Source organism: Lactuca serriola, chromosome 4 (genome assembly GCF_051521515.1).
Source record: "Lactuca serriola cultivar US96UC23 chromosome 4, Lser_US96UC23_V15, whole genome shotgun sequence".
NCBI lineage: Eukaryota > Viridiplantae > Streptophyta > Magnoliopsida > Asterales > Asteraceae > Lactuca > Lactuca serriola.
The window spans coordinates 2,528,335-2,538,705 of record NC_136411.1 but is presented as its reverse complement, the minus strand read 5'-3'; the positions used below and the strand labels follow the sequence as shown (position 1 = coordinate 2,538,705).

Sequence of the window (10,371 nt, the reverse complement as noted above, 5' to 3'; positions counted from 1 at the left end):
TTGTGCTTACAGTGTTAGTGTTGTTGTTTCAGGTACTAGCGATGACCGTGGGAAGGCGCCGGCTTGATCTGTACACACGCATGGGATTTTTGATATACATTGATCTTGGGATTTTGTATAATGTGAATTGAGATTTAAACTTGATGTTTTTATGGAAAGTTAATGAGATATGTTTTTATAAAATGTGAAAAATTATTTTGAAATTTACGGTGTTACACCTTATAAAAATAAAACACCATCACTCCCTACATTTTTTTCAACTTTGATGCTAGTATTCCCTCTGGCCTATGTGGCTTCAAAAAATATGATATGGCATGAAAAAATATAATGTTGCAAGATGTTAAACATGTTACCACTCTCGTCACCCTTATCCTTTTTCTTCCTTTTGAAATCTCTTTTATCCCCCATCATTTTATGACACACTAAAAATCCTTAATCTACTGTTACTTGTACCACTCAATTTTGACGGCTCTTTCATCTTCTTCTTCTTCAATAAGCTTTCTTTGTCCCTACTTTCAAACTCTAATGATATGGGCTTCAAATCGTAACCTATACAATCCTCTCATGTTTCTTATCTGGTGACCTGGGTTCCAAATCATACTCTAGAAAAAAGATTAGAGATCAAACATCCAAGTTAAAAAAGAAATTAAAAACAAAAGCACAAATTACCACAAATCATTGGGCCATTCCTTTAATTTAGTTCGAGAAAAAAAATGTTCATCATATTAATTTGATAAAAAATAGATAAATAAATAAAAAGTTATATGATGATTCTTTCTTTCACACGAACTGTTTATTATATATAGACGATCAATATCAAATTATTAATTATAAACGATTGCTTGTTTGAAACAATAAAAAGGAAACAAAAAATGAGTCGTAATTTAAAAATTAAAATTGAAAAATCAGACACCGATACCAATTTTGAATTTAGACAACGTGAACAAATCAAGAAGTTGGGATTTTGCTTTAAGAGTACACAAACCGTGCAAGAGGAGATGCATGTCTATTGTCTAATGCGGTATCGTTGGAGCCATCGTTCAGTGGTTAGTAAACTTAAACTTAAATTTTTATGGACTGTGGAAGGTGGATTTTATGTGTCGTAGGTTGCAAAGAAAGAAAATGAAATAAAGAATATGTGTAGGCTAGATGACACCAAGTAAAAAAAAATAATAAAAAAATGAATATAATCCTTTTAATGATTAGATTAATATAATTCATCATCTTCTATTCTTCTTTGTATTGTCGATTGTAACAACCATGTATAATTTTCATATCCATTTTAGTTATATCTTCCATACTAATAAATGAAAACCTTTTTGCCACATGTCATATTTTCATGTATTTTGACACATGTAATTTTATGGTTAATTCTTAGAAATTAATTTTCACTTGTCATTTTGTGGTAATTTTTTATTTTCTTAATTAACTATTCTAATTTTTAGGTTATATAAAGTAATTAATATGTCATTAATTTGTTTCTTTATATTTTTTAATTTTAATATGTTTCATTCAATATATATAATTCAAAATTGATATTTTTTTTTTTAAGTTTATTGTTATTTTAAACAAAATGGTCTACATGTAAAAAATAATCAAACTTTGTTGTTTTTCAATGATAAACTAAAAAAAATGGTTATGTGGCTAAAATATAATTATTTTTATGTAGTTCATTAATATAAATTGAATTATTTATTTATTCATTATTTTGTTTGTATATATTTTGAAATTTCACTTTAAAAAATATTTAATTTTTACACTTTGATATTTAACTTTTTTTTTAAATACTTAAATATTCATATTTTTATATATAATTATTTTTTTAATCAACTCATGTAGGACACAAATCTCACGCCTAGTTTCATCATTAAATTAACACCAAATTATCCTTGTTAAGTCCCAACAAATTAACACTAAACACATTAGAATTTGGATCTAGTTCATCTAATGTTCCACAGGCACCAAATGCTAAGTTATATCGGTACTTGCTCAAATGTTGTCATATTTTTACATTTCAGAAGAGAAATTAAAAATCCTCCTACATATCATTTCTACCCACGTTAAATTGTGACAAGTGGACTAAAATATTATCAATTTCATTAAATATGTCGTTAAATATGACACATGTCAAACATTTAATATAGTAGGAAGATAAGTATGAATAAAATGTTGGGAGGATTTCTCGTTTTAGAATTCGGGTCAAGTAAAAAATAAGTTGGAAGCATGATGCAGGCCTAGGCAGAGAAATGAAAGGGGAGAGTGAAAACGAAGGAGTTCCACAAAGATTAAAGGAGAAGCCAGTGTCTTGGCATTTGGTTACTACAACAAACTGGTACCATTCTCATTTCTCAATAACAATACAACTCCCTCAACCACAAACAATTCATTCTATACCCCTCTCCTCAGATACGACTCAACAACAACAACAAAATCATCAACAAAAACCCAAAAATGAAAAACAAAAAAGCCGGTGATAAAAAAAAATAATAAACCAAACTACAACTACAACTACACTTACCAAAATTTCATAAAAGGTTTTCCCGACTTGAGTTTCTAAGCAGAAGAAATTGAGATAATTGGGCGGCATGTGATGAACAGTCATCCACAGCAGCAAAAATTTGGAAAAGAATTGGGCACCTATTTCTATCATCTCCCCAACAAAACTGCAAAAATCCATATCACAGCACCAATGCAACTTTCTCATGGGAATGAGATACCACAGAAGACGAATGAGCAATTAAGGGCTCATAGTGATCACCACCAGCTCCACACCAACCTGTCATGAGTAATTCAAACTTTCTTTCAACATCCATTGGCATTGCTGCTGCATTTTTACATCATAATGTTTTCTTACCTGTTCCTTTCATGAAGAGAAAAAAGGGAGGTCCGCATATTTCACTTCTAGGACGATGTGGCAGGAAAAACACACAATTATCTTCATCAACCATGGCGTCTGATCCATGTGCTTGCACCTGTTGTAATTGTAATTGTAATTTTGTATTATTATCCAAAATCAAATGCCCATAAAATGAGTTTCAAAGCAAACCGCACCACATAAATTTCTCTTTTGAATTCAGTAGCAAGAGATTCAATTGCTATATCATCACCAAAAGCTGCAGCGTGTCCTTCTCTGTTCTCATCTACACTTAATAAACCTTCCTCTGTGTATTGCAAAGTGATGATGTCATACTCATCATCTGGAGATCCAGATATAGACATATACTTGGCCCAGTTTTCACCATTCTCTACACCAATGCATCTATCTTTATAAATAGATTCCGCACCCAATTCCCTACGTAGTACAAACACAATCAATTTTCAGAAAACATTATTATGGTCAGCTCGATAGATCTACGATTTCTGGGTTTGGAAGATGAAAATGACCCTCCTTCTCAAAGATACGATTCTTTCCGTATAACTGTATCAATCAATTTTATCAATCTTTGTAATTCGAAATGATTCCGGATATTGAGCGATCTAGGACTAATTGATGAATCACATGTACTTATTACAAGAAATAAAAAAGTTTTTTATACCTCTGCATACCGAGATTAACGAGTTCCTCGATAGCTGAATCTAGAGATTCACGATCTGTCTTCTTCGCAAGAAATTTCACCTCTTGAACCACGTGTATACCCCAACCAGATCTTAGATCTGGCACATACATATGCTTAATCGCCGCGTCTATGTTTTCTCTCTGCACCCCACTCTCAGATCCAAGATCTTCCAAGAACCTTCTCACCGTCCGCCTCCGTAGATCTTTGGCGTTGATCTCCGTCAGCCCCATCGCCTTTTGCGATGCAGTAAACAAACAATTTCCATCCGCCTCGACATCTCCGCCGTGACTCAGCCTGAAAACCACCGCCGCTGGCGAAGTAGAATCGTCTTCTTGACATTGATTAAGGATTTTATTCCCTGGATGTTTCCAAAGGACTCCCTTGGCGTGAAGCCTCTGTAGGTGCCTTTTCTGCTGGTCTTCTAACCCCGACACGTCATCCCAGGTCGTGGTGGTGGCGCCGAGCATCTCCTCTGATAAATCGACGGCGGCGATGGTATCGATGGATGGTGGAGCTGCAGTTGGATCTTTCCATGGGATTACCGGAGAAGAAGTGGTTGAATCACATATGAACTTCCCCATTTTTATCAAAACGAGATGAATTTAATCAAAAGATCAAGGAAATCTTTCGGTTTCAAGAATTGTAACTTTCCCTAATTTTTCTTGAATGGAGGAGTTGCAGAGAAACAAGAGGGATGGGAGGTGAGAGAGAGATTAGGGTTAACGGATAGATCGACGACGCGGGAGGAATTGGACACGTGGCTTTATCTCGTCATTTAATCGTTCGAGGATATACGCTAACATAAGCCGGGTAGACAAGTGGACATATTTTTCGAGTCTGGTTATGTGGCGGACACGTGGAGAATTTTAAGTGGTTGATTGAAATGTAAAATGTTGATTGTTGAGGTGGTAGGTATGTTTTGGCAGTGGCGGGAGGATGCGTTTTGTTTTTCTGGAATATTCGTTGCACCGTTGGTGCTGTGGTCGCATTGACCTATTTCAAGTTTCAACACTTAGAGATAGACAATAATAATCATAATAATAATTTGTTTTATTTATCCATCCTGCTGTGTATATATAGGTGATAATATTAATTAATTCTATTAAATATGAAAAGTGTAATCCGATTATGTAAGAAATTATAAAAATAAATTTTTGATTTATAAATGATCTTTATGGTTTTTCAGAATATTAAATTATTTTTAATTTTTTTCAGTCATATCGATCATCGAGCGTATCTGTTGTTTCAATTTCTATCTTGGTTAGTCTATGACCCATATAAAATGACTTATTTACTCTTATTATTTTTATTTTTATTTAGTTGTAATTTAGTTAATTAAAAAAAAAACACCCACCCCCACCCCACTACCTATTTCTTTACGAGTTACATCTTCAATCTTCTCTTTGTCTCTTATCTTCTCTTCCTCTCATTGTCTTTTTTGGCGACCCCGACTAATCATCGCCACATTTCACCAGTAAGTCGAATTTTGTTTGCGTTTGAATAACCTGTCAATCATTGTCAGTGACTTACCTCCAAATATCAAAGCAGCACATCACAAACGGCTCAAGTGGAAATAGCTTTGCTCCAAAACCCTGATTTTACCTTTCAAAGTCAAGTTGGGAAGAATATGATGAAATGGAGAAATGATTGTAGTTAGAGGTTGGTGAGCGAAGGCAGTGGACATCCGACAATGACGATCGGTTGTGCGACAGTGTCAGCTCAATCGTCGGAGTTGTAAGGATGGACGGGGACGGGGAAGAACTATGTGTGATAAAAAAAATGGATCTTGATATTGTCATATTTAATCATATATTATGGGTAATTACCTTAATAAATTAATCATAAATGTTATATTTTAAAGATAAATGATATTTAATGTAACAACCCATACTTTTCATAAACATTTAATATTTAATTACTAGGAAAAATATAAGAGTTTACATAAGCGATACTAAAAACCAGAGTTTCAAAAAAAACTTTTAAAAGTATTCACAACGAAAACATCACGGGTGTTACCAAATTCATATCACAACCATAACTAAGCAAACAATGATACATATGAATAAAAGTCTAATCCATAGTCCTTGACGCTTCTAAGTTCTCAATCTCTAATGTTTGCTACCAGAACCTGTTAAGCATGTGGAAACAATATTTGTTAGACTATAAATCGGGTGTGTTATAACGCAACATAATTCAACATAAACATGTTGGATTAGGTGTCTATGCTCATAAATATAAATGGTATGTACTTGACCCGATACAAGCATGGTTCATTTGGGTTGTAACACTCTAGAACAATTTGATAGGATTGATATTTGAGAAAAAGGTTAATGTGCTTTATTAATATGTTATAAGTGTAATATATTAATTGAGAAATCATATTATTTAATTAGTATTGATCAATAATTAATTTGAAATTAATTTAGTGATCAAAATATACTAATTAAATTAACGGGGACTGATTGTATAAATCAGCGATATATATAGTTTGGGCTAATGATCCATATTTATTAGTAATAGACTAAGTTCATGTAAGACTCCATGAAAAGTTAGTCCAAGGGGCTTATCATATGGATTATTGGATTAAGGCCCAAGAAAGTGGATTAGGGTTTAACTCTTGGATTCTACACTATATAAATGTAACCCCTAAGCCAAAAATCGTGCACTAGTTGTAACGACCCAAATTTTACAAAGAAATTTTTCATTTTAATTAATAAAACACATTTGCATAAACCATGAAATCCCAACATAATTGTTTTCAAATCAACATTCATTACAACTTTATTTAAATCATCAAAGCGTCCCCAAAACATATCAGTGAAAGAGAGATAGAGTGCACGTCGCACCATCACACCTTGTCCTTGCCCTTGGGCTCAGATGTACCTAAAACAAATCAACAACCTATAAGCGAAATGCTTAGTGAGTTCCCCAAAGCATAGCACACACAAAACACATACACATATCCTCTTAGCTAATTAATGCTACCCACATATCACATAAGCCATGCATTCAACAGATAAGGATGTCATGGACTCGTCCCCAGGGTCTTACTCCAGGATGTCATTGGCTCCCCACATGGTCTTACACCTAAGTGTCATGGTCTCTCTCATGGTATTTGGTAGGAAAGCCATGGGCTCTCTCATGGTCTTACATCCAAGTGTCGTGGGCTCTCATATGGTCTTCCATACAAACATACCACACATACTGCTAACATACTTCCTAGCTCATACCAACTATCATGCAAAATAATACAATTTCAGCTAGGACCCTACATATCAAAAAAAATAGGTTGGCCTTGGTGCCTTATACTCATTGGTATAGTGAGGAGACTCACCTCTGTCTGCTGAATACAAGAGTTGCTCTCGTAACAGTCCGCAACATCCTGTGCTGAATAATAATATTAGGACCTTAATTAATCAAAGGAAACCCAAACTCCAAACCCTTCCATGAGGCCCAGATATCCTTCCCTTGATAATGGGCCCAAAGTCCATGTCCAAAATCATTAATGGGCCTCTTGGCCCAATAAGGCCCAATCAATATGTCCATGGCCCATAACAGATGAAATGAATCATTTTAAAATAATAGAAATAGTCTAGGTTAACCTTTGTAACTCATTTTAAAATAATAGAAATGTATTATTTGAGTATTATGTGTTTTATGCTTAATTGTATGGCTTAAATAAATTAAGAATAAAAGTAAGTGTAATAATAAAATATTAGATAAGCATGATATCTATACATGAAGTTTTAGTGGTCGTTACGAGGATTCCGATATATAAAGAATGCCGAAATATGAGTTATAACGAAAAAGTTATGACCTGTCGAGGTTTCGCGACAGAACCGGTACGACATTTTGTGACGTAATTAGTGAATTTATGATAAAGCGATATCTAGCCTCAGTGATCTAAACGAAAGTCGTAGAATACGTTAAACCGAGAGAGTGCATAAGACGAATGTCTAAGGCCTTGTTTGATACCCGTCTGACTCGGTCTGGTCAGCAATTTGGGCTGACTCGGTCAGACGAACGCCCCAAAAAATGTACTTCCGGTAGCCAGAAATCACACTTGGAGAACTTTGCATAAAGTTTCTCCGCCCTCAGGGTCTCTAATACGTCCCTCAAATGCTGCTCGTGGTGCTCCCTGGTCTTAGAATATACCAGGATATCATCAATAAAAACGATCACCGACAGATCCATCATCGGTCTACACACCTGATACATAAGATCCATCAACATTGGTGGGGCATTGGTGAGCCCAAACGGCATCACCACGAACTCATAATACCTATAACGAGTCTTGAAAGCCGTCTTTGGTATATCCTCATCCCGAATCCTCATCTGATGGTATCCCGACCGAAGATCAATCTTGGAAAACCAAGACGCACCCTGCAGCTGATCGAACAAATCATCGATCATTGGCAACGGATAGCGGTTCTTCACCGTTAGTTTGTTAAACTCCTTATATGTAACGCCCGTAGATCAGGGCTAGTCAATTTAGAGACGATAAGCGTCAAAAATGACTTTTTGATAGAAGATTATTTAGAATGAATAATCTTAACTAAGTTGTAGTATATGTTACAAGGATTCCGTACATATAAAGAACGCCCAAATCTGACTTCGTATGAGGAAGTTATGATTTTTTGAAGTTTCGACTTAGCGGTATGCAGCTCGAATACTCGATTTGAGACCGAGCGGTTTTTAGCCGAAACAATCTAAACGAGAATCGAAGATCTCGTTAATTGTAGCGAAACGATGAAAACATAGGCGAAAACGGACGTCGGATAAAGAAGTTATGATTTTATAACGGAGTTTTCCTGTCCCGACTTACTAAAATGAAATAATAAAAATAAATTCAAAATTAGCCGACGGAGTCTAAACGAAAGTTGTAGAGCGTAGTCTCACCTACGCGTGGATATAAAGAACGACGAAAACGGAGTTCGTATGAAGAAGATATGAATTTCCGAAGTTTATTAAATATTTAATATTTAAATTTAATTCTAAATCTTGGTATTATCCGAAGAGGAGTCATCGGACTCATCCGAAGTACGCCCAGCGTACTGTTGTATGCCCCGCGTACCGCGAAGCATGACGCACCTCGCACTCAAGTGACTTCGGATACGTAAGCAATGACGATTTCAGACCAGTAAGCCCCGCGTAACGTCGTACGCCCCGCGTACTCCGAGGCTCCAGCCTCCTATAAATAGGATGCGAGGGCAGCCGACTCAATTGCTCTTTTTCTCTCTTCTCTCTCCCGTTTTGCATCGATTTGCATGCCAGAAGTACCCCGAAGCCCCGGTATCATTCCCGAGCCCCGAAGCAAGTCCCGAGGTCCCGAAGATCCCGAGAAGTGCGATTCCCGAGCCGAAGCTCTGCCCGCGAGAAGCCGATTTTTGTGAAGATCTTTCAGATCTACCGAAGATTACTACTTTTACAAGCCGTAGTGTTGTCCGATCATCTTCTGATCAAGTGAGTGTGTGGTTACTTTCTTCTAACGCATAAATACGAAGTATTTTATACGAAATACGTGTTATGTGTATATTTTGTTGTTATATGTGTGAATGTATATTCACTTTATTCTACCGCATAGATATGAAGTATTTGCTATGAAGTACGTGCTAGGTGTTTATACAATGTTTATTTACTTGAGATAGATGTTGAAATAATGTTTTATACATGTTTTAAAAGATTTAAATTGTATATGTGTTTGCATCTACAAATATGTTGGGTAGAACATGAGTTGATGAAATAGTTGATGTGAGACGAACTAATAAGTACTTTTGAACTCAATGTGTTCATTAGGTATTTTTGAACTCTACGTGTTCATTAGGTATTTTTGAACTCTACGTGTTCACTTGGTGTTTGAACTCAATGTGTTCATTAGTTATTTCCGAACTTTATGTGTTCACTTGGTATTTTTGGACTCAATGTGTTCATTAAGTATTTTTGAACTAGATGTGTTCACTTGGTGTTGTTGAACTGAGTGTGTTCACTAAGTGTTTTAGAACTAAGTATTCACCAGATGTTTTGAATTAATTGTTCACTAGGAGTGTTAGAACTAGGTGTTTGTTAAGTATGTTGAACTAAGTGTTTACCAATCGTAATTTGTGGACCTTGGCAGTGGTGGACTTTGTGTCAATTCCTTAGGTCAATCCTTAGGAATAAATGGATAAAGGATAGTTGATTCTTAGGGTAAATACTTAAGAAATAAAGGAGATAATGGGAATGAGTATTTGGGTTGATTGTTTTGATAATTCAATATAATAAATGTATTATTGTGGGTTGAAAACCCTACATGCTCACCAGGCTCCCAAGCCTGACCTACTCAGTTTTCTTTGCATTACAGGTAATGGCACAAAAGTATAAATGGGTGGACTTGACGAGAGATTTTGGATTATAGATCAGTAGTTATAAATAACTGTTGTAAGGTCTATTTTATATTGTTTATGCTTTTGGTCTGTATCGGAACATGACATCCCAAATATTGTTAATTAATGAAAACGCATCTCTTGATGAAATGCTTTGATAAACTTTATTTTATCATATTATGTTTTGGGAACAAATTTCGCAACACGTTTAAATCAAAAGGATTTACTCTGAAGTTATTTTAAAAAAAGCATAAATGAAATCGGTCTTTTCTGGCCGTGATTTTAGGGATTGTCACAGTTGGTATCAGAGCATTAGTTTAAGCGAACTAGGAATTTGTAGGAAATTTCTAGACTTAAACTTAGAATGCTAAGTAATGATTGGGAGGAGTGTGTCTAAAATATGTTAGGCAGTACACCTAAATTGACATAAGCACTAGTTTATTTTAGGAGTG

The 10,371-nt window shown here is 35.2% G+C and overlaps 1 protein-coding gene across 1 annotated transcript; it reads right to left on the bottom strand.

Annotated features, from left to right (window-relative positions):
* Positions 1–2,260: 2,260 nt before the first annotated feature.
* LOC145100889 (Gap junction beta-4 protein) lies at positions 2,261–4,318 on the bottom strand. The gene is made up of 4 exons (XM_079038020.1): positions 3,537–4,318; positions 3,052–3,292; positions 2,855–2,972; positions 2,261–2,776 (listed from the first exon to the last, which is right to left on the bottom strand). The coding sequence occupies exons 1-4, from the start codon at positions 4,136–4,138 to the stop codon at positions 2,679–2,681; spliced, it is 1,059 nt and encodes a 352-aa protein (XP_078894146.1). The 5' UTR covers positions 4,139–4,318; the 3' UTR covers positions 2,261–2,678.
* Positions 4,319–10,371: the final 6,053 nt, after the last annotated feature.

Excerpts from the sequence above, each read along its gene's own strand:
- LOC145100889 (XM_079038020.1), bottom strand. The coding sequence starts at position 4,138 with ATGGGGAAGTTCATATGTGATTCAACCACTTCTTCTCCGGTAATCCCA. Across the intron at positions 3,293-3,536 it reads GTTAATCTCGGTATGCAGAG|GGAATTGGGTGCGGAATCTA; the intron begins GTATAAAAAACT and ends TGTACTACGTAG. Across the intron at positions 2,973-3,051 it reads TCAAAAGAGAAATTTATGTG|GTGCAAGCACATGGATCAGA; the intron begins GTGCGGTTTGCT and ends CAATTACAACAG.